Source organism: Calonectris borealis, chromosome 11, assembly GCF_964195595.1.
Source record: "Calonectris borealis chromosome 11, bCalBor7.hap1.2, whole genome shotgun sequence".
NCBI classification, from domain to species: Eukaryota; Metazoa; Chordata; class Aves; order Procellariiformes; family Procellariidae; genus Calonectris; species Calonectris borealis.
This window is the reverse complement of record NC_134322.1, coordinates 1,882,590-1,905,805: the sequence shown is the minus strand read 5'-3', so window position 1 is coordinate 1,905,805 and position 23,216 is coordinate 1,882,590. Positions and strand designations below refer to the sequence as shown.

Genomic DNA, 23,216 nt, shown 5'->3' with positions numbered 1-23,216 from the left:
AATTGCATATCTGGATGGGGATGGCAGGTTTAGACTTTATAACCTTTGTTTTGCCCTCAAAAAAAGTGCAGAGCGAGGCAGCTTCCTCTGAATTTGTTTTGGATTGCTGCTGAGCTTTTTTTAGCACAGAGGCCTGCTCTCCCTCCGAGACCGTGGAGTACGGAGAAAAAGCTGTCCTTAACTGTTGGCTGAATCTATCCAAGATACAGCAGGCAAATGGGCTGGACTGAGTCTGTGTTTCAGGAAGACACTTGAATTCATGTTCCTTTTTTCCCTTGAAATAAAAATAAATAAATGCACGGGCTCTGCAGCCGGACCAAATATTTAACTGAACAAAAATTCCAAATCTAGCATTTTACTGTAGGTTTTGCAGCTTTGTTTACAAATCCTTAACTCCTGTTTTGGGTGCATTTTTTAGCATGAAAAGATAGCAATGTTTTCTATGCTTGTAAAAGAAATTAATGCAGTGTTTCTTTGGCTGCCAACAGGCAGGAATCAAAACAGTAACAGTGTTGGGAAACACAGTTTTTCAAAAGTTGGGATGCATCCCTTCTTTTATGACCTTTTCTTTTGTCAGTTCTGACACAGCTTGGCCAGTGTGGCAGAGCTGATCCAGGAGGTTCAATGCCAAAAATGGGAAAGGAGACATCAACTTGTTAACACTGAGTACGCTGATTCTATCTGGATGCATATGGCTTCAGTTAAATCCGACCGCTCCTTAGAAATTAGAGCCACAGTTTTTATACGAAAAGCTTGTGAAAATGTTTCTGGTTTAAATCTGCTTTTTCTACTCAGGAGACAGGTATTTATGTTCTGCCTGCAGCATGTGTCTTTGACCTTCCTTATTTTTATTTAGCATCACATAGAAGCGTCCAGGTTTTATCTCCGGTACCCTTACTCTTGATCCTTGCTAAGCTAGGAGACTCTTATTGTGCCCAAAAGACAAATGAGCCATTGACCTGCCATCTGGGAGATAAGAATTCATAACAGACATGGATCAGGGGACCTTGCTTTGTTGGGGGTTGGTTATGTGGTAGAAATAATGTGCTTGGTCATGGATTTTGGGGAAGGGGGTGCCAAACACATGGCACATACAGCACCTCCTGCTGTCTGAGCTCTCCACCACCATTACTGCAGGCTCCCTGGGGAGTTCTCTGCTCCCCTCCCATCTGGTGGTGAGTTTTGTGGCAGTGACTGAGAGCCAAAGGAAGAAAAACAAGCAGGATCCTGCAGTCTAGCTGAATTTGCTGGGAATGGGGTGGAGGGATTTCTGCTTACGGGGGATACCAAAAAAAAAAAAAGCATCATGGAGGAAGTAGTGGACTGTGAGTAGAGCCTTTGTTCTTGATATTTAGTTTTCTGATATTCTGAGATTGAGTGCCATCCTGTGGCACCCATCTTGTATTGCTCAGAATCAGTATGCATGACCACGGTGCTTGCTTAAGCCGTGCTAAAAACAGTTCCTCCTACTATCCACGGCTAGAATTGGCTGAAGGTTTTCAAATGAAGTCATTGTGTATATTTTAGTCAAATATATATAACTTCAAAATACTCAGTGTAAATAGTTCTTAATAAATAATTGTTTTGTTGTTTTTTAATGTGGGAAAAGTCTTGTTTAGACATTCCTACTTTTTACCTTTAGTGTGGTCAGTTAAATTGCAGCGTAAGCACTTTGCCAGAAAACAACTGCTTGGTTTTTTTGAGGAGAGGAAACTTTTTTAATTTCAGAGTAATATGAAATGCCTTTCACTTTTGAATCAATTTTGCATTCAATGCAATCATACGTTAATGTTTTATGGTCTGGGTTAGTGTTGATCTATGCATCCAATTCAAGATATTCCTGTTCCACAATTTAGGCTAAACACCTTCTGTGTATAGCACTCCTAACTTATCTGCTCAGCTTAAGCACTCAGTTGTGCTTTTTGTATTAAACTTGTGGAAGCTTTGTGCTGGCCTGCAAAACCTCGCTGTCCTAACCTTTATACAAACTTGAAGGAAAGGATGGTCCCCATCTGAAAGTGTATTTTAGAACTCGTTTTCTCCTGTCTCATCTGCTGTTAACATTTGCAGGCCCTTTGTAGTGTTGAAAAGGTATGATGGTATTACAGGGGATAGTCAGCTATTTGTATTTTACACAAGAAAAAGGCAGTGACATTTCAGGTTAGCTCACAGCTGTATACATAGCAGTGGTGTTTGTCACAGCAGGAGTATAAAATAGTTTCTTAATAGTTAACAGGTGTGACTTATTTTGTGAATAGTCACTTTCTGACAGTTCTTTGGAGAAAGTAATGAAAATGATGGAGCTAGAGAAACACATCAGAAAACGATCCATAATCCTGCAAATGCATTTTCTATATGCTTGCTTCTGTGACCGTAAAGTTGAACAAGTAGTTCTGGTAGTGCCCTGATGACTGAGATATGGACAGCAGCTTGAATACACACTTTAACTGTGAGTGAATAGGAGAGGACTGACTCATGTTCGTCAGCTTTTAAAATACTAATGAAGAAGGATTCTTTTTTGTGGTTCGTCCAGGACACTGGTATGTTACAGGTGCTCAGTGGACTCTGTATTTTGTTACAGGAATATGGAAGGATGTAGTCTTCAGTTTCCTTGATCAAATGTAGTTAAAAACGTGATTTTTCTTTTATGTGGTAATCAAACCTGCGGGAAGGAGGGAACAGTGTATGTGGCGTGTGTATTAATCAAAACTCGCGTTTGTGAGAGTTCTTTCTGGAGTAGAACTCAACCTGTCTCTGTCTCTTTTCAGACAGAAAAGCCCTGTTTGTTAATTTAATACCAAGATGATGTAATCCTGTTTTTTTTTCTCTTAAAGCTTGGTAAAATGCGGCTGACTATACCATGTAGGGCCCTGACTTGTTCACACCTGCAGTGTTTTGATGCCACTCTGTATATTCAAATGAATGAAAAGAAACCAACCTGGGTTTGCCCTGTCTGTGACAAGAAGGCTCCCTATGAACATCTCATTATTGATGGGTAAGTAAAACTTCAATCGAAATGAAGGATGTACCTTACACACTCTGCTTACTCTTCTTGTGCTGCACAGGATAAATGCTCTGAAATCTTGGTTATCTGGCTGTGACTGTTTTAAGTTACCATGTTGTTTAATTTCCCTGCTGTTGGTGAAGAATTACTAACCAGGTACCTCTTCATTCAGTATTCTGGAAGAATTGTGGTCATCAAGCTGTTAAAGTTAATAATAACGAAAGGTATTCCTTCCAATCCTAGGTAAATTTTTGAGCTATCCTGCCTAAAACGGTTGTGGGGTTTTTTTTTGGTTAGTGGTTGGTTTGTTTGTTTGTTTGTTTTGGGGTTTTTTTTTTTAATATTCCATAGTGCTGGATTCCTAGGTGAAAACAGCACATGTTGTCTTTTTTTTTAATGGAGCAACTGCACAAATCTGGCATAGTTGATAGCAGACATTCACGTTAGATCAAATAAATACTGCCACCCCCCCAAATGCATGTACAATTCCATGTGCAATTTCACACTTGGGGAGTTGCTATATATAGAAAGTGACATAGAGATTGATTCCCTGGTACTGCCTACCTGCAAAACACTAAAAAAAAAAAATAAATCTAGTATTGGTTTCCATGAAGAAAAGCCAAGTATGTATTCCTGGGTTTGCATTTTAATTCCTTAGACAAAAATCTTCTTTCCAAAGTGTGATAAAGGAGGAGAACAAGTAGAGTCTTCTGAGAATACTTTCAGAATGTTTTACTCAAAAAAACCCACAAAAAACCCCAACAACCAACCAAACAAAAAAATACCAAAACAAACAAACAAACAAACAAACCCCAAAAAGCAAAACTAAAAATGCTGAAACAAACAGAACCTCAGAAAACCACTTCCAAATGATTGAGTCTTTTTTAGTGAGTATGTGCTTCGTTTTGGTGACCTGCCAGTGAAGCCTAAGATTGCTTGGGATCCCCTTCAAGGCCTTGCAAAAAGCTCTTGAAGAGACACTCGGGGCTCGCACAGGCTGTTTTGGATTCACGGACCCCGAGGTTTACAGGTTTTCTGCTTTGGATCAAAGAACTGTGGGGTTCCTTGTTCTAGGTTTCAGCCTAAAAATAGTAAAGGCTGACAGTAGTAATAATTAAGACAATGCATTTTCCTTATTTCTTCTTGTGTTGCCAGGTGCGGATGTTGGAGATTAGGTGACATAATTGTAGCATCCCAAAGAGAAGGTTATTTCTAGAAAATGTTTCAATCTGGGGAAGAGTGAACTTTCTCACTAATTAAAGCAAAACTCTTTCCTACGCAGAACCACATGAATAGTCTTGGTCAAAAGCTGGAATTCCCACTGGGAGTGATGTGGTGCCAGGATCCTAAAAGTCTTAGGAGACGCAGCTAGGAGAAGAGGCTGCAAGTTTAGATTCCCATGCTCAGCTTTTCTTAGGAAGTTTTCGCTTATAAAGAGGTTTCAGGAAACGCTAGTCCTTAAATACTCAGCTGTATGGACTCCTTTAAGATATGGACTTCCTTAATTAAATATTGTCAAAGATAAATGTGGGTAAGAAGGAGATTTTTTTTTTTAATGCTAGTTCACATTCTTCCTTCGTTTTGGGAAATGAAGAGTTCTGTCTCATGAGCTCTGCAGGATTCTGCTCTTGTAGTTCTTTTACGTGAATGTGCAGATTTTTAGTTTAGATAATATTTTAAATTTTTCAATGACTCCTTTTTATCAAGGAAGTAGGTGAGAGAAGGGTGGAACAATGAAAGCTTTCGACTCTCTTTAAACACTGATTCAAACTTACACTGACAATAAAGCTATTGGAGTAAAAAAAGGGGTTCAGCTCTTTTTGAGGACTGATACTAAATGTTTTTGATTGACAGGTTGTTCATGGAAATCCTGAAGTATTGTACAGATTGTGATGAAATTCAGTTTAAGGAGGATGGATCGTGGGCTCCTATGAGATCGAAGAAGGAAGTGCAGGAAGTAACTGCATCTTACAACGGAGTTGATGGTAAGTTGTGTTTTGAGGTGTACGGACTGAATGTCATACTGTTGAACTGTTAAGTATTGATGTTCCTTTAACTTTTCAAAATGTTCATTTTTGCATGTATGTTTGTAGCTTTTAATGATTCTTTGTGAGAAAGATTACTTGAGTACTCCCTGTTTGGGGCTGATGGTACTTTTAAGTTATCATCAATGTTATGTAATTTTGTTGTCTTTTATTCTAAGTTGTAAGCTTTATTTATGAAGGCATATAATAAGCTGTGATGTTATGATGATTGTAGTGTTGTTGTAAGCTACAGCTTGTAATGTCGACTTACTTTGTATAGGATGCATAAGCTCTTCCTTGGAACATCAGGTGTCTTCTCACCAACAGTCAAATAAAAATAAGAAAGTAGAAGTGATTGATTTAACCATTGATAGCTCATCAGATGAAGAGGAGGAAGAACCATCTGCAAAGAGAAGCTGTCCTTCCATATCTCCAGCATCACCGTTAAATAATAAGGGGTGAGAAAAAAATATGCCGGCCAATGCAGAGAGAATATACTCACGATGGAGAGTAGTAACAAATTTCAAAGGAAATTGTATCTAGAAAGTTCTGTATTTGGCTTATATCCTGATTTAGTAGCTTATAGCAAATTGATTTGGTCTCAGGTCACAAGGCCTGAAAAGATTGGAATAACAACTTTGAGTTAAGAGTGTAACACAATACAGTTTTTTAAATTGTATTTATACTCATATTTGTGAAAATGAGTATAAAATGGTGCAAAAGGTTGTTTTTTGCAGATTTGGAAATGTTTTTCTCTCATAGGGAAATACGAAAGCAGCAACATACGGAGAGAGCGAGCAATGAGAAACATGGGTGTGGTATGGGAGTGTGTGGTTTTTGCTGGTGATTACTGCCAGTAGCATAGTAATAAAGAATGCCAGAATAACCTGATTACACCTAAGTAGCCAAGCTGCTAATAGCACCCTGTTTACATAAACATGTAGGGATGAAAACTGGGGCTAACTGAAGGATCCTGTTGTTGAACTGATTATTACTGCAGTGGTGTAAATGACTCGGTGATCACTAAACTCCTCAAGACCTTTTTGGCTGTCTGCCATTGCTAATTACCTTGTAGAGCATATCTGTTGTGTTGTTATGCAGATTTGTACCTTTTTGGGGGGTTCAGTATGCCTTTAGGATTGTCTTGTCCTGGTTTAGGAGTATTTGTAGTGTATTAGTAGCAGAGATCCCAATACCATTTATAGTGAGTCATCAGTTTCTACTGTTTGAGACTGAGCTTTACTTTGCTTTTAATGTTGCTCTACTTCAACTGTTTGGGCTGCAGTCTGGCTTGGACTGAATTAACTTTTCTGATAAAATGACATTGTGAGAAGAAAGTTTGGGGAACATGTGATGCTCATGTCGTGTCCCCCCCTTTACAGTTCTTACAAGACTCATTGAGGTGCTGTAGCATCTTGGTGCTTTCTAGTGAAGCTTTGAAATTTAGTAGGGGAGTTGTTGTTGCGCACCTGTCACAAAGTTCAGAATGCATCTCGAGAGGTTGACTTTGTGTTAAATTTGAAAATAGGCATACCCTGCATGGGACAGCAATAGAAATCTTCAAATGCTGTCCTTTTAGCCTTAAAGCCAAGATGATATTTTATGCTTGTAACAAGCCTTTGTTTCTTCCAGCATTTTAAATTTACCCCATCAAGCATCTCCTGTGTCAAGAACACCAAGCCTTCCTGCGGTTGACACCAGCTACATCAATACATCACTTATCCAAGACTACAGGCATCCATTCCATATGACACCTATGCCTTATGACTTGCAAGGTGAGCTTCTGGCTGTTCGTAGCTCTAAGTACAGCTCTCCAAGCAATAATAACTATTGTAAAAGGATTTAAACATGCAGTCATTTGACAATCCATTAGTGCAAAATATTATTTTGCATCCACAGAGGATGAGATGGTATTGAAAAAAAAAAGGAAAATTTAGTTTAATATCTTCAGGTTTTAAAAGGTTGATGTTTTGCAAGCTCTGGTAGTGAAGAGAATCTGAAGTATCATCAGTATTATGCTGGTTTTATTTCAAAATGAATGGTGGAAAAATGGGGAGGTGCTTGTTTGTTTTGAGAAGCTTAATTTTTTTCTTCGGCTCTTTACAGGTTTAGATTTCTTCCCTTTCCTGTCAGGAGACAATCAGGTAAGTCAAAGAAAATCAAGTCATATGGCAGCTACTCTTTTCTGAGAAGGACTTGCTGGCATGGATGTATAGGCGAGGAAGGAGCAGATATATGATGTAGGTGTAAATGCAGGCAGGCTGCAGCTTTATTTTATAAACATAGAAACTGTGACCAAACATAAGCATTGTCTCAATACGGGTGTAGGATAAGGCGTAACGAAAGATAAACATTTCAGTTCCCAAGGGTGAAGCTCAGTGAGCCACTGTTGTATTGTGGAATGACTCTCAGCCATAGCTGAAGGTCCACCAGCCACTCCTTATTTTTTCAGACCTGAGGTCTGACCTTTGGCCATCTGACAGCCTGGGCCCCACTACTGGGTCTCTTGACAGTCGTTTACACAATTTGGAGAGTCGGGGCAGCCCTCTGGTTTTTCTGAGGCTGTGTGCCTGTTCATACCATGTTTGCCACCTTTCTGTAAGTGCTTACTGAAATGGGCTAGATTGATGCTGGCTCCTCGTTTTGGGAACTAAGCAGGTCATTCTCAAAAGGGATCTGGGTTGGCAAGTCCTCCCACTTGATCACTTTTCCTCTTGTGCCTCCAAGAAAAGAGAGGAGCTGGGGTGGCTCACCTGCCCTTTGTCCCTTCATGTCTGTTCTGCAATCCAAGTAGGAGAATTACACTAAATGTAGAGGGATACTTTCATAACATAATTAAGACCAGAGCCTGCACTGTGGAATTTGGATTCAGAAAGGCTATTTTGATATTCAGTAAAATATAGATATGAGAATTATTCTGAAACAAGTAGTGCAGAAGTCTGATGCTGCACTGATACGGCATAATTATACCAGTGCACAAATTTCAGGAAACAAGGCTGAATACCCTGCATGGATGTTTCATCATCGTGGAAAGCAACATTGAGAGCAAAAATTACCCTACAGAGAGATTGTATTTAAATCTGATTCTTGATAGCTAAAGTCCTTGCCTTTCAGGGGCTGCCCAGCAGAGAGTAGTAACTTGGGACAGCTCTTGCCGCCATCTAATGGGACTAAGCGTGCTATTTCTAAATGCATTTTTCACAGAAGTGTGCTTTCCTCCACCAACAGTGATTAGCACATACTTTCACCAGCTGTGGTTGGTCTGTGAATTTTTGAGAGGAGGAGAGGGATGGCAAAATGTTTCTTTGAATTTTGGGGAATTTTTCCACCAAGGAATTTTTTGAAGAGGTAAAAGAGTGCTGCTTCTTACCCTTTCTTACTGTTTTGGGTGTCTTGCAATACTGTTACTTTTCTAGTGTTTGCTCTTACTAATACTAGTATTTCCAGTTTCTTTTGGCTTCAGAAATCAGGGGCTGCAGAGGTAAAGGTTCACTGCATTGGTCCACTTACCTTACAGAAAGGTTGAGTAGACGAGCTGGTGTGAAATCCAGAAGCTGTCAGAGCTTTAGCTTACAAATACCTTCTTTTGTGCTGGTCTGAATCAAAACTATGGTGTCTGAAATGTAACTTAAAAATGTTGTTTTTCCCCCCCAGCATTACAACACATCCCTTCTTGCCGCCGCAGCTGCGGCAGTTTCCGCATCAGATGATCAAGAACTCTTACACTCTCGTTTTTTCCCATACACTTCATCTCAGATGTTTCTCGATCAGCTAAATGCAGGAGGAAGCAGTTCTCTGCCAGCCACAAATGGTAGCAATAGTGGCAGTAACAGCAGTCTTGTTTCCTCCAACAGCCTGCGAGAGAATCATGGTCATCCAGTTGCAAGTAGGAGCAGCACGGACACGGCGTCTATCTTTGGTATCATACCAGACATTATTTCGTTGGACTGATTTTTGGAGTAAATGAACTCGTCAGAGGAAATCTTTGTGCTTGGTTTTACTTTATGTTAGAAACATAGACAAGTTTTTTTCCTTTTTTAGGGAAAAAAATTTATGTGTACAGAGAACAAAAGTATATTTTCAGTTTTACTTTTGTATATAAACCTAAGATGGCCTCACTGGTAAAAATAAGAAAAAAAAAACACAAAACAAAAAAAAAATCAAAAACAAGGAGCTTCGGTTCATTTTTATGGATGTTGAAGATTTTACATCTGTGCATTTGTCATGTAAGTTACTTTTTTTCCCCTTAGTTTGGACACAAATGGCATTATTTTCTTCACAGTGACATAAACAGGAAAGGAGCTGAACTTTTGAAGTTCAAACTTGTGAGAGGATTTTTTTCTCCTCTTGGAGACATTTACCTTTGGTGGAATCTAATTCTCCCATCCCATATTTAGCACAGATTTTATTATGCTTAAAGTGGAATCAACCCTACCCAAACTGTTCTACAGCATCCCCTCTGTTTGCAGCACATAGCCTTTCAGGAGTGGGTTTGGTTTTTTGGGTTTTTTTTTTGTCATTTCTGGTTCTATGTGACCCTCTATTCAGACGATTTTTTTTTTAATTCCATGCTTTAATCAAGCATGTTGCAAGCTCATTAGTGCACCAATTATTCTTGAGGGCCAGGCTCAATAAAATCTCAGGCTGAGGATTTACTTGGCTGTGCTTATGTGCGACAAGACAGAGAATTTTTATAGAATCTAGCCCCAAATAAAAGCATTGACACATTGGACTGTAGGGTTTTGTTTCTAAGAACTAACTATGAAATCCTTTTAAAATAATGTAAGATCCTAATGAGCAAAATATTAAGCATGTGTCAGTTTTAAATTTGTGGAACTGCTTGTGCTTTAAAGTTAGCCATGCGTGTATAAATGGCCTATTAAACTGAGGCCTATCTTACTCTGTCTGGAGAAACCTACTTTTAGCTGCAGTAGATCAAATTCCTGCTTAAAAGTGAACTTGTCAACAAAAGGAAGAAAATACAAATACCAATACACTATTGCATGGTTTGTGCAGCTGATAATGGTCTTGGTATACTGTCTTCTGAGTTCACGTTTATCAAAATTAATATTAAATGTTCAATGTGAGTCTCTTAAACCAAAAACCAACCCAATAAAAAAGCCCCACCCTGTAGCCCATGTACTCAAACATATTGCTACCTATTAAAGTCTTTTAGGGTAGTGGGTTTCAAAATTCAGTTTTCTCTTTTTGGCCTTGTAATTATTTTGATTTCCCTGATTTTTCAGTACACTTACGTAGAACTTTGAGCCATACTTACTTCCTGGTTTCTTTTATCTTTTTTTTTTTTTTTTAAGTTGTGCATGACATAGGAAAATCTTTTTTTAGAACTGGTGGGTCATTTGGGCTGATTCGTTCTTATTAAAGAGTGAAATGTGTAAATAGCTGGAATGCAGTTTTTCAGGAGATTCTTTTAAAGTAAGAGAAGGGGGAGGGAAGGAGGTGATTCTCTTGTGTCCCAAAGTCCATGTCAGAGAGAGTAAATATTTCCTCTGATGTGAAAAATATTTTTATAACTGGTTGAAAATGCAGGTAACAAGTTTATCAGGAAGAGAGAGTAAGGAATACTAAAATTAGCAGATTGTTGTCTGAATTTTTAATGTCCAAACTGTTGATTGCAGCTAGTTGCTTTGAGCATTGACGAGGGCCACCTTTTGCCTATGAAGTTGTCTCAAAATCTTGCATTGATTAAAAAAGAAAAAAAAAAGGAAAAAAAAAAAGGAAAAAAGAAAAAAAAATCTTTAATCCAAGTAGCATTAGGTATTGCTGTATGATCAGTTGTATGGTTATTTGAAAGGTTCACATTATGTGGCATCAAAATTGTTTTTAGTGTTTTTACAGCATCCCTCTGCCACTAAATAGTTGACTTGAATTTTGAAAACAAATGTTTGTGTTTATATGTATATGTGTGTGTATATATGTATTTATAGATCTGTGTGTGTGAGTTAAAAGTGAGTTAAATAGTTTTTCCCATGCATGTGTATTTCATACATATCTGGCTGATATATATATTTCACCATACACCAATTTTATAATTTATTAAATGTCAGTTAAAAAATAAATAAAAGGATAGAAAATGGGAAATACTTATTTTTTAAACTCAGTCTGATTTTGAAGTGATTAAGCCTACACTAGGAATATATCTCATACATTTTAGTCATGAATACTAACCTGGTAACTTCAGAGCATATGCTTTGCTATAATACCGTTTGTAAATCTGGAGTACGACTGCCATCAGTGTAACTGGGAGCGTGCGTGTCCCCAGCATCTGAAACACCTAAGAGAAATTCGGGAGAGCTTGTGGCTGTTCTACCGACGATTGTGGCAACATTTCCATTGACTGTATTGTTAAAGATGACCTGAAGAGCAGCTTATGTCACTTTTGACAATGGTATTAAAATCTTGTTAATTCACATACAAAATGAAATGTGTGGTAACACAGAATCTGGCATCTTTATGCCTGTCTTAGCTTTTGGAAGGTGAGGTCAGCTGATGACGTCTTCCATTTCCTCACAAGTTACCCTGAAGGGAAGGAAGGCTGTTCAGTACACCGTTGTCATTTTTTTAACCTCATTGCTCTACAAAGAAGAGACAGAAATGTTCTTGAGTCCTCCTTTGTGGTATTAATCCCATATGCTTTGTGAGTATTCCTGTTTCATGCTAGGGTGTTCTTTATAGTTGATAATTCTCTGTGCCTCTGACCACAGTTAACATTGCTTGGTAGAAGTCTCAGTCTGAGTTCTCGACAAGTTCCCTGCAAATGTCGCTCCAAAACTCAGTCTCCATTAGTTCGCATATGATCAAAGATGCAGTAAAGCAACCCGGGGCGGCCTGGCTTGCCGTGCTGCTCCGTTCGCTGCAGATTGCAGAGTTTCTGTGGTCCTTAGACTAGTGGTCTCTTGTCCTCAAATTCTTCCACTGGAGGTGTGGGGTGTGCGCACACGTGCACGTGTGTCTGTGTTACGTATAGTGCTCTGTGTGTGTATGTACATACGCACACAGATATGAGTACGTAGCTGTTGTTCGAATAGCAGGGTGGAAGTGGCTTTGAATCACTCTTGAGAGCATTACTGATGCATCCTTTAGAGGAAGAAAAACCGCGCTAAACTATAACCTGTGCCATGCGTTCAAAACCTTGTAGCACTTCCATAATGATAGATGTGACAGCAATTGCAGGCTTCCCCTTCCTCGCCATGGCAAGGATTCAATAAGCCTTTCAAGGACGGGATGACTGATAGATTTTCATTGGACTCTCTTGGACCTGCCTCCCAATGCAGAGCTAAGGACTGTGAGGAGAACGTTTTGAAAATTAACTCTTTGTTGCAGTTTAACATTTCAGGGTTTTAAGCACATTTTAAACAGAAAGGATTTTGGTTTGTCAGTGTAACTTTCTTTCTTTCTTTCTTTTTTTTTTATTTTTTAACAGAGCTTAGATTTCTAACAAGGGAAAATTGCTGGTGGTCCCCGAAAGTGCTGCTGTTAATTGTTTTAATTAACAAAGGGAAAAATGTATATAAGCAGAATATTAAAAATACCATTAATTCCATGAATTTAAATCTGTCATTCATTGCCTTAAGACTTTCTCTTAGTTTCCATATGGCATGCCAAACCAGTAAATGGCTTTTAAAAATGTATAGTAGACCAATGTCAGTTTGTATAAAAGTACCAAGTGAAAATATTTATTATATGCATTGGAAAAAAAAATGGTTTACCTATTGAATGTTACCTGTTTATGTAGAAATCTTTAGATGTAATAAAAAGCATTCAGTTACGTTGTGTTTCCTGGGGGGGGCGGGAAGCGGGGGGGCAGGGTCTTTTCGGTGAACTCAGAGTTGCAAAGGTCCCTTTTGAACAGGAATGCTTTGCTTCCGAGTGTTTTGTGGCATGGAGTGTCTCACACTTGTCTCTCCAAGCTCCGACAGTGCTGCTTTGTTTTGTGAGTGTGTGTGAAGTGCGGTTTCCTTTAGCTAGCTTTTATTTGGGTAATGTTTACCCACCCAGAGAGGGTAGTAACCGCCTGTTATGATACAGATGCATTCTGGAGTAATCCAAAGTGATTTTGAGCTGATCAATCCCCATGACATACAAGCTTTTATATTGTCTGCAGCTGAAAGGATTTGTTAATCAACTGTTCTGGTCAATAGGGAAGAATTAAGCTGTGTATTGGATCATTTGTAATTTGGCTATTGATGCATATTGGAAACAAATGCTTCTAAATGAACTCCTTGTTTCATAAGCTAATTACGCTCATGCTCAAAGCAACTGAGGTTTTTGCTTGCCTTCCTCGCTGGTACTTCTGTAGCAAAGGTCTGGAACAGCTCCGGTGGGCAGAAACTGAACTCCACGCTGTGGGCAGACCTCCAAAAGGCACTAGTGCTCAAAGGCTCAGCGTCAAGGTAGGTGGGTTTTTTGTCCAAACACTGAGATTAACTGTGAACAGTCGGAAGAGAGTTACAAGGGAAATCCTATCTTGTGCTGTTATTTGGAACCTGTTCTTGGGTTTTCTAGTGAATCCTATCTCTATTTCACTGTATAATGTTTTTCTGGAGTGTTGTCTGAGTGTTGAGCTGCTTGTAACTCTAATTTTCAGAGAAACAAGGGGTTTTTGTTTTGTTTTCTATCTGTAGAGTAGGAAGAGCTACTATAAGAATTGAGGGATGCAGTAGAACAGGTATGACAAGGTTTGTTGGTTTTACATCGAGCGGTTTATTTCCCCTTGAAGTGTGATCCTTTGCTGTTCAGAGGGCCTTTGGTTAGTAGCCTGGCTTGTCAGGGTCTGAGTCTGAGCTCACTGCGTTAGTCTGGGACTGCCCACTTGTGAGAACCACCGGCTCTGCAGTTTGGCTCTGAATCAGGGGCAGTTGGGCACAAAACTGCCATTTGTCTGAAAGATGCATCCTGGATCCGCTTCCATTTCTTGCGTAGCATTCAGCATGTCATCTAATCTTTTCTGCTTTTTTACCCCCATGTAATAATATTCCCTGAGAATAATCCCTACTTTACCCTTCTAAAGACACTGTTACTGATTTGGAAGGATTAAAATTGGCTCATGCTTTGTTTTTTCAGTTTCTAACCAAGTTTGTGCTAGTTACAGTCCGGGTTGATTCCAAGCGTTGCAGCGATGTGTGATGGTTTTGGTGGTAGCCTTAGTCTGCGGTGTTCAGGCTGTGCTCGGTGCCTCATTAGGGGATAAATGTATTGTATCTGTAATGATTTAATTGCTGGTCATTTCACAAATTGAGCAAAGAGCAAGTTAGTTGCTTCAGTGATAAAGATAGAGAATTAAAAGAAGGAAAGAGAGGCACGGGTGGAAGGAGGGGAAGCTGAAGGGAAGGGAAGGGAAGGGGGCTCCCGTGGGTAGAAGCCGCAGCAGACCCAGCAGGAGCGTGTGCTCTTCCCGTGTTCTTCACAGGTTGCTGCTTGTGCTGTGACTGTGCACGGATGGTCTCTGCAAATTCCCAGTCGACTCCAGAGAGAATCTGCTGTATGTTGTCCTAAATGTCGTACCAATCTGAGGACCTTAGCAAAAGCTGCCAAGATGTAGGTGGAATAAGATCAATCATGGCTGCTCTGGGGCACACGGGTTTTAATCAGCCTGAAGTCAAGAGAGATGGGGTGGTTTTTTCCTGCTGTAGAGAAGCTGAATTTTCATGGCCCGTGTTTTCCCCTGCCAGGCTGTCTCTAGGAGTACGTTCTGGGCAGCTAGCCCAGAACTTGGTGACAGATACATTTACCAAGCGCAGCATTTTCAGTGTGTTGCCTTAGAATGCAGGGGCAGCTTGACTGCACAGGGACTTGACGTTGCAAGATACTGCATCTTAATAAATAATGTGACAGAAGTACAACAATACAGAGATCTCGTATGTTGAGGAGCGAAAGATGAGGAGGAATGAGACAGTGACCGTAGACCGCTTGGAGACTGGGAGTTGTCCTCTGCAGCCGGTGAGCATCGCTAACTGGGGGAGTTGGAGAATTGCCGGTTGCCTGTCTCCTGTCGCTCTGGATAGTCACAGGACGCGGCCACCCGCGAGCGGGGCTGTTAACTTGACAACTTCATGACGGGAACATCTGGTTGGGAGTTATCGGATCATACCATGGATCCAAGGAATACTAGGGAGCTGCGCATAGTTACAGTAAATTTACCACCATCGTGACATAATCAAGCTTCCCGGGGAATCTGTTTCTACACAAAGACCCATGTCAAGGCTTGGGTGTGCGGAAGCAGAAATGGTTATGGGTGTTGCTGACTTCTTGGAACACAGTCACCTTGAGACCTTAACTACAAGTTATCATTATGCCGCAATCTGTAGACTTAAATGCATTTTTAAAATAAGAGGGGTTTTTTTTAAGCATGACACATGTTACACAAGGGAGTGTTGCATTCAGTTTATTTAAGTAGCAGCTCACATTTTGTGACAACATTTCTCCAGAAATGGGGTGGGAACCTGTGTGAGTGTAAGCCCTATCATGAAGGCAAAATAAGGATTTTTAAAGGCAAATGATGATTCCTGAGTCCAAGTAGTAACTAGGAAAAATTGAAGTTAAAAAAGTTTCGGGTCCTGCTCTTATCAAATCTCTTGGTTTGAATTTTGGTAGTCGACTGCAGGAAGACAAATGACGTGGACAAATTCTTCGTATTTTATTGTTCCATTTGGTCCAACTTTGGCTTCTTTTAGCAGGTCATCAACTGAAAGAAAGAGTAAAAGAAAATACAAGTTTGAGTGGCATATATTAGGGATGTTGTGATCTTCAAAAGAAAAACAATGCAGGATTTGGGTTGTTAGAAGTAGTAACTTCTGGGATCAGTTGGAGGTGCCATCCACATGGTAGCTTTAAACTAGCATCAGTTGGCATGTTGATTTTGATTTCAATGTCTAATTTTCGGGAGCAGAGATGTCCATCTCTCCGAGTTCCACATGGAAAAGATTCACAAATTTAATCCAAATCAGCTTTTAATTGCTCTTGGTAGGAGTGGCTTATTTGGCTTGACTAGCAAACACTATTCAATTTCGACAAAATTAAGCGCTCATGCAGATTATGTGCCCAACTTTAAGTAGATTTGTGTGACGCCTGTTAATATTGGTGGGCGTTTAGTGTTGGAAAGCGAAGAATACCTTCTCAGCTGGGGGTCTAAGGCTCTCGCTGAAAATACTTCTAAAGAAGTGGTAACCGTGCAGGTGGCACCTGGCAGCAGTGATGCTTTTCCTTCCAGCTTTGGGAATGTCTTGGCAGTGACCTAACTTAAAATGTTCTCTTCTGTACAGGCTAAACCATTAAAAGGTATTTTTCCTGTCAGATACTGTCAATAAAATAGAAGTATGTAAGAAATGACACATAGAAAAGTAATGTTAAATGTTGCTGAATGAAGCTGCTAATGGGAATTAGATGCCACATTCCTCCGGATGACAGGGGAGGAGGCGAATTCCCTTGCTTGTTTAATTTGCCCATAACATAGAGCAGGTGGGCACTAAAACAAGGATCAGAGAATCCCAGCAGCTTTTATTTGATCATGTTTTGGGCAGCAGTTTCCTTCAATAAGGTATCTAATGCAGTCCGGAAGAGCTTTTTGCTTGCATGCTTGCGGATGTTGAGGGGCGTGTGGTGGTCACAAGTGTGTTGCCGTTTTTCTTGGGGCCGTCGGTGCGTGAACAGGATCGTGGCTGGGAGCTGTGCAGAGGGATGGGGCAGGCGGTCTGTCGGAGAGGAAGCTTGCATTGTGGACCTGCATTTATCGTTGGATATTTTGTTAGCAGGACGCCTTCTGGGTGTTTAGAGCCTGTTGATAGACCGTTGAAACAGATGGATTATACTTGGCCATGTGCTAATTACGAATCCTCCATAAGCTCATGCCCATGCGGGCTGGAGTCCCCTGGCCGGGGCAGTGCTCGAGTGCTCTCCCTGTCTGCAGTGGCAGGGGCTGGTCTGCGTTCTTACTCGTGAGCTACTTGGCTGAGGTTACCAGAACGGCTGTTCAGGCTGAACGAGCTGTGGTTGTTTAAATAAGACTCCGAGTACTCATACTTGAGCACAGAATAATAGCTTTGCCGTTGCCAGTTGTGAAATCCAGGGGGAGGGTCATTGGGAGCAGGGGAGGTTTAGGGGGAAATAAGCTGTTTTACTGTAAATAGTTGTGGAAGGTCTCTGTGAGCAGCATAACCTGGTTCCTCTCTCTGCTGTCCGTGCGGGTGCGGGATGAGACGCTGCTTTCCCCCTGTTTGCAGTCAGGTATCCGTGTATATGTAGGGGGTAAGCGCAGCCCCCGCGGAAGCTGCTGCCGGCGGGATCTGGCTGCAGCGTGGGGTAAATGAGGGGCTGTTGTGAGAACTGCTGTTACGGTAAGGTAAGTAACAGCTCTTTCTTTCCAGGAGATCTAATCCTCCTTTCAAAAAGAATACCCTGATGGTAATCAAATGCTTCTGAGGACATAAATTCAAGAAATAATTAATTCTTCCCAGAACATTTAAAAATAACACAGAAGAAAAATGTGTCGGTTCTCATTTGGTAAAAGTACGTTAAATTAAAATGAAGTGAAGGCTTTTCTGGAGCCACTGTAAATGAAGGTACGTGCCAGTAGTTACTGAACAATCGCAGATGCTAATGAAATTGAGTCTGTTCCGGCATCAAATATTTATAGCAACTGAGCAAGCTGGAGTTCAGTGTGTCAAGCCAAAGGGGGGGGATTTTTTGTTGGGGAGAAGCATTGCTTGCTCCATTAGGATCTATAGCGCCTTGTTACAAGTTGGTGTATAGGCTGCGCATCTGCTCACGAAGTAATGGGAGATCCCCCTGCACTCCCCAAATCTTCTTTATGTAACAGCGGTTCTTGCTAGGATGCCTTTGATTAGGGTTAATGTCTCCATGTCTTCACTGTTCAGCTCTCGTAGTAGCTCTGAAAGTGCTTTCGGATGTAAACAGCTGCATAAACTATTATTCCAGTTAAACAACCGAAGAAAACACTCAGAAGACACGCCTTGTGGGCATATCACTCGTGACACTGGTGATGGCGACTGGACTGACCAACCTTGCTCTAATTAAATCTAAATTCTACTTTAACATTAGAAAGGACAGTTCTTGTACCCCCAAGAAGCCTAACGGGGTCTGCACCAACCCCATAACCCTGATAAAATTCACTCCTTGCCCATATCAAACCATTGATGGGCTTTTCTACTTGCTCTCTGCCAAAGATGGAGCACTAATGTGCAAGCTCCAGAGCCCGCTCTCTGCAGCGGGGTCGGAGGGGCGAGAGCTCTGCGAGAGCCGGAGGAGAAGCCACGGGTGACGTGGTTTGGAGCAAGGAGGGGACGGGACACCCCGTCTCCAGGGCTGCCGGGCAGAGGGGTGTGCAGAGCGCTGCCCTGCCTTCCTCCTCCTCCAGCCTGGGAAAGCGGGGCATGCCTTTAAAAAGTTTATATACATACATAAATGCCTAGGGCAAAATCAGCTGTCTAAAAGGTTTTGATCATTTTCAGCTTCCTGGAAGTGCCCTCCTGTTGTGCCCCTTGGAGGCAAAATTTGGACAAACAGGACAGTTCTGTTGCTTTTTTTTTTTAAAGAGTCTTAATTAAAAACTCTCTCTTCCAATTTTCACTGGCCACAGAGCTCGCCGCAGCAGCGCTCTCGGGAAACTGCCAGTGCCCTGTGTGCTCCGCACAGCATCGCTGCAGCTGGGGCACGGACGCTCTCCCAGCGCCCTTGGTGGGACAGACGCTCGCTTTATAAATACCGTGAAGCATCTCGGGGTGAAAAATCATCATTCAGGAAACAACTCAAGAAAGGAAAAAGGTCTCTCGGTTGGTGGGCAGCTGGCTTACCTCTTCTGCAAAGTACAAAATCTCTGCTTAGCGATCCTGCTGTGGGTGGAGGCTGACACCAGCGAGGTGACTTCACCCTCACGTGAGTCTAATTAGCTGCAGCGAGCTGACGTCGCTAACGCGCTCCGCTCGGCTCTGGGAGCGCTCCCGCTCTCTGGGCGTGTCTGGGTTTGCCGGGGGCTCTGGTTTCCGTGGGGAAAGTGTTTTAAAGGAAGGCACGTCGTGTGGCTGTGGCAAGAGACTGGTGCCGGGGGGTGGGCCTGGGGACACGGCGGCAAGGCGTGATGCCCTGGTGTGCTGCACGTCTCGGGCGTGATGGGGGGACGTCCCTTCTGCCCCCACGAGGGAGGCACCAGCGCTATCTCCTGCTGGTACTGGTCCTTCCTGGCTTCCCAGCTGGAAGCGCCTGATCCCAGATTTGACTACAGAGGAAAATCAGGAAGGAAATAAGATGGGGAGCATTTGATACATCTTTGAATTGCAAAATACCTTCTTCCTCGGAAAGCTTTTCTCCTAGTCTTGTAAGTTTGGCTCTCAGCTCCGAAACGGTGATAATGCCTCTCTTCTGCCTGTCTATCATGGACAAGGCCGTGAGGATTTCCCTCTCGGGTTCCTCTTGCTTCATTTGCCTGTACATTATATTCAGGAAAGTGGAGAAATCCAACTCTGCGTTTCTGTCTGGAAAAATAAGAGCAGATTCTTCAGGAATGGCTCGGTTTTGTAGTCTGGATCCAGACGTAAGCATCCCCCTCCTCTCCCCCCCGGTTCCCCTTCCTGGGGCACCTTTTCCCTTTTGCCTGACTCTGGTCTGGACCAGGGCGGACCACTGCTGGGGGCTTTCTCCTGGCCCGAAAACCCATTTATAGCTATGCTAGGCTTGTGCTCTGAAACCTTGTATCCAGAATTTTTAATCCAGCCCACCTTATCTCATGATTCTTCATTGTTCTTTCTGCTGCGCTTCGTATTTATTTATACATACCTGCAGATGAATATCTTTCTGTGCTCTTCTACCTCTGCTGGTTGGACTGGACAGTTTCCCAGCCTCAAAATCCATAATCAGTATGTACGCCTCCTGCTGCTCTTGAAGCTTCTCTTTTTCAATGGCACTGTTCTAATCTGTGTGCTGGATTGACTTTGTTCACCCGCTAGCACGTCAGACTAGGTTTTGGTGACTGCTCTTGGTTACGCTGCATTGCCTGGGCTGTCTCACCTGAGAGTGGATATTATCTACTGGGCTCCAGGCAGCTCCTTGTCTTTGCATGAAGTCTCCTGACCACAGAAAAGTTGAATTTTTCCAACCGTAATCCAGTGTGTTTTATTGCCGTGCTACGGCTGCACTTTGCTTACCGATCTTGTGCAAGTGCAGGTGTCTCTGCACCTCTCCTGGCGTCGGGCTGGCTCCCAGGCACCGCATCACTGCCATCAGGTCGGAGGCTTTTATCTTGCCTTTTTGTTTCTTGTCGTACAGGGAAAAACATTCCTTGAACTCTAATTAAAAACCAAAACTCTGTTATGCCATGTAAGATTACATTGATCTACCAGTGACGTTTCTTCTCCCGTTGCCCGGCCGGGCGGCGTTGGTAGGGTTCCAGGGGGGATATTGTGTCTGGTTCGGGGTGTCTCGTTTCAAGGAAGATGATGGACAGTGGGGGAGGACCCCGGGTGAAGTGCCAAGGGCAATGAAAATCCGGGCTTGTGAATAGCTGCGCTAATCGGGGTCCTTCAGCCTAATGAAGTAAGTCTGAAAGTGGAGTCAGGCTTCCAAATATGTAGAAAACTGTTAAAAAGTTCTTTTCTCTGCCTTCGTGGGGGGTGGGGGAGGATGCTAAAGGAACGAGCCTTAAGGAGCGGTGGGGGATGCTGCTTTGGTCCCTGCCGTGGTCTGCGCAGGGTCTGGCACTTGCCCCTGCCTCTGCCTGCCACCAGCTGGATTTTAATAAAAGCCAGAAGAACTGGTCACGTCGCATCTGACAGCCCGAGCGCGGCCGGCTGCGTGCGTCCAGCAGAGGAGGGCTCTGCCTGCCCTGCCGCCATCCCGCTGCAGCATCTCCCCTCCCTCGCTTCTGCCCGCGGTCCTCGCCTGCCTGCTCGCCCTCTCCCCTTCCCCCCCGAACGCTGGCTTCGAATAAATATGTGAGGGTTGCAGCTGACCTAGATAAGGCTGCCATCTCTCATTCTGCCTTCCCACTCTGCTCCCAGCGCAGTGCCAGGCTCCGCTCCTCGTCACGCTCAACGCTAACGGGCAAGTTGTGCTGCATAGGGACAATCCTGTCCGCAGCGCAGCCAGGAAATAAAAATCAGCCTATTTTGGTGCGATCACCCTCCACCCCCCTCATCCTCTCTGTCCCTAGACCTTAGTGCAGGCGTGAGTGCAGGGTGCTGGGTGCCCCATGGGTGCTGTGGCCTCCCCCTACCCCGGCCGCCGCCTCCCCTGCAGCAATCCTGCAGAGCTGCTGAGCCCAAGGGCGCTGCAGATTAACAGATTTGCAGTAATACTCTTATTTCAGCTTTCTTCTGCCATTCTCGTAGCAAACCCTTCCTCGTTCCCACCCGAGGCAGGGGTCCCCTTTACCAGGGAGAGCCCCGGGGCCTCACAATGAGCATTTGTACCTCCTGCACCTTCCTCTTCCTCCTTCACCTTCGCTCCCATCATACGTGAAGCCTTGCCAGGCTCCAGCACTGCAAACCGTCACCTGAAATCTCTCCTGGTCCCTGCTAGCGCGGCCAGGGCGGTGTTCATGGGGCTGGGAGGTCGCTGGTTAACTTCTGCCGGTCTTGGTGCGATCCGGTGTGTGGGTCTGCAGGGGGTCTCAGCTCCCTGCCCGTGCCTAGTGCTGTTTTAATGAAATCAGGGAGATTTCTCCGCTTTCAGAGCGAGCAGATCCCCTCGAGAGCTGGGAGGAGCGCAAGTGGGGGAGCACAAGCCCAGACTGAGACCCTTTTGGGGGAAATGCCGTCAGCTATAAATTTGTTAAGCTGATCTTGCTCATAATAATAAAAAAAACCAGACCAAAACTGTACGTACCATTGATTTGATCCTGGGACAGAAATTTTGCCTGTAGCGTGAAGGGGGAAGGAGAGAGAAGACAAAAAAAAGAAAAGCAGCTTTAAAATCTAGATGGGGGAGCGGGGGTGAGCAATTTGTATCAGCCGAAACGCTTCACTCACCATTATTTTGGGGGCCCTCCTTGTGTTTTACGCTGCTCGTGGGGATCAGAGGCGTCTGCTCCTACTTTTTCTATTCGATTAAGGGCTAAAGTCCGCCAGCCCGGGGCGGAGTGCGGCCGGGCTGTAATAAATACCCTGCTGCTATGGCTACGAGACCTGATCCCTGCCAGGGCTGGATCCCGCTGCCAGCACGGCTCCTGCTCACGCCGCGGGGAGAAGGGCTCTCCGGGACCCCGAGCAGCGATGCTGTCGGGAGGAGTGGGGCGAGAGCTTCCCTCGGTCGGGGTTTAAGAGTTTTGGGGGTCAGGCTGGATGGAGATGAGCTGGTTGAGCACAAAAGGTTTGATAATCTCAAATAGCTGCACACCTTGCACCAAGCTTAGCTGCTGGGAGACAAATCCAGCCTTGTTGAGATCTGCTGAGGCCGCTGGGGAAGGGTGCGGGGGGATTTACAGCTTTGCAGTTCACTGCTGGAGGGGTTTTGCTGGTGGGCGGGAGAAGGAGTTAGGTCAGGCTTTGCAGGTCCTGGCTGAGCTCGGTGCAGGGCGTTGGGCATCGCTGGCAATGTCGCTGTGCCCTGCCCGGTGGGCTTGCAGGGGAAGGGGGGTTTAGATGTGCCCCCTGCAAACATGGAGGAGCTGGGACGCTGCAGAGAGGCTGAGGGAAGAAGGGCTTTTTGAGATGGTTTAAAAAGGTCCCCATTGTCTGAGTTTTTATTTATTAGCATTTATTTAGCTAATCTGCTTGGGAGCCTCCGGGACTGCCAAGTCTTGTTGCAGCCCTCGGAAGGGAGACGCTGAGGAAACGATGCTGAGGGAGGGGGAGGGCTGCGGCGAGCCGGGGAGCTTCTGGGGTTTAAACCTGGGTGCGCGGGGAGGCAGAGCCTCCAGCTGGGGTGGACTGGCCCAGACAAACAGCCAGGTTTGCTCACGTCCTCAGTGCTGCGCTTCTGCCACTCAGTTGACATTCAAGCCATTGAAAAGCAAGTATTATGTTACATGAGTCTACAGTTTTGCCCCATCCTGTCCCCTACAAAAAGCTCAGCTCGGCTGGGCGCGGGATGGGCGATGTTCTGCCTCTGCGGGTCCGATGGTGCTTGAAGTATCCCGAAAAGAAACCCAGCGGCTGCGCAGGCAGGGCTAGCGCGTGTGCGGGGGGTGAAGTCCCTGATGCCAGGCTGTGGCTGAGCTC

General features: G+C 43.6%; 2 protein-coding genes across 10 annotated transcripts in view; one reads left to right on the top strand and one right to left on the bottom strand.

Moving 5' to 3' along the window:
- PIAS1 (protein inhibitor of activated STAT 1) overlaps positions 1-12,143 on the top strand; it is a 62,646-nt gene extending 50,503 nt beyond the window's left edge. For 3 of the 9 annotated variants that reach the window (XM_075159703.1, XM_075159701.1, XM_075159702.1), the window contains 6 exons: positions 2,835-2,995; positions 4,859-4,989; positions 5,309-5,486; positions 6,661-6,803; positions 7,135-7,172; positions 8,683-12,143. In XM_075159703.1, coding sequence (XP_075015804.1) covers positions 2,835-2,995; positions 4,859-4,989; positions 5,309-5,486; positions 6,661-6,803; positions 7,135-7,172; positions 8,683-8,979 — 948 coding nt within the window. In that variant the 3' untranslated portion in view covers positions 8,980-12,143. Of the gene's footprint in view, positions 1-2,834; positions 2,996-4,858; positions 4,990-5,308; positions 5,487-5,790; positions 5,847-6,660; positions 6,804-7,134; positions 8,377-8,682 lie in introns of those variants that run through there. The other 6 variants (XR_012675180.1, XR_012675179.1, XR_012675178.1 and 3 more) reach the window with 6 other exon arrangements.
- Positions 12,144-15,417: 3,274 nt separating this feature from the next.
- Positions 15,418-23,068, bottom strand: CALML4 (calmodulin like 4). The gene is made up of 5 exons (XM_075159714.1): positions 22,026-23,068; positions 21,883-21,913; positions 20,205-20,345; positions 19,347-19,535; positions 15,418-15,733 (listed from the first exon to the last, which is right to left on the bottom strand). The coding sequence occupies exons 1-5, from the start codon at positions 22,026-22,028 to the stop codon at positions 15,615-15,617; spliced, it is 483 nt and encodes a 160-aa protein (XP_075015815.1). The 5' UTR covers positions 22,029-23,068; the 3' UTR covers positions 15,418-15,614.
- Between the last annotated feature and the right edge of the window lie 148 nt (positions 23,069-23,216).

What these genes read in the sequence shown, in the direction of transcription:
- CALML4 (XM_075159714.1), bottom strand. An exon ending in GTCCCAGGATCAAATCAATG is followed by an intron (nt 20,346 to 21,882) that starts GTACGTACAGTT and finishes GTTTTTAATTAG; the next exon opens with AGTTCAAGGAATGTTTTTCC. An exon ending in AAAGCTTTCCGAGGAAGAAG is followed by an intron (nt 15,734 to 19,346) that starts GTATTTTGCAAT and finishes TCTTTCTTTCAG; the next exon opens with TTGATGACCTGCTAAAAGAA.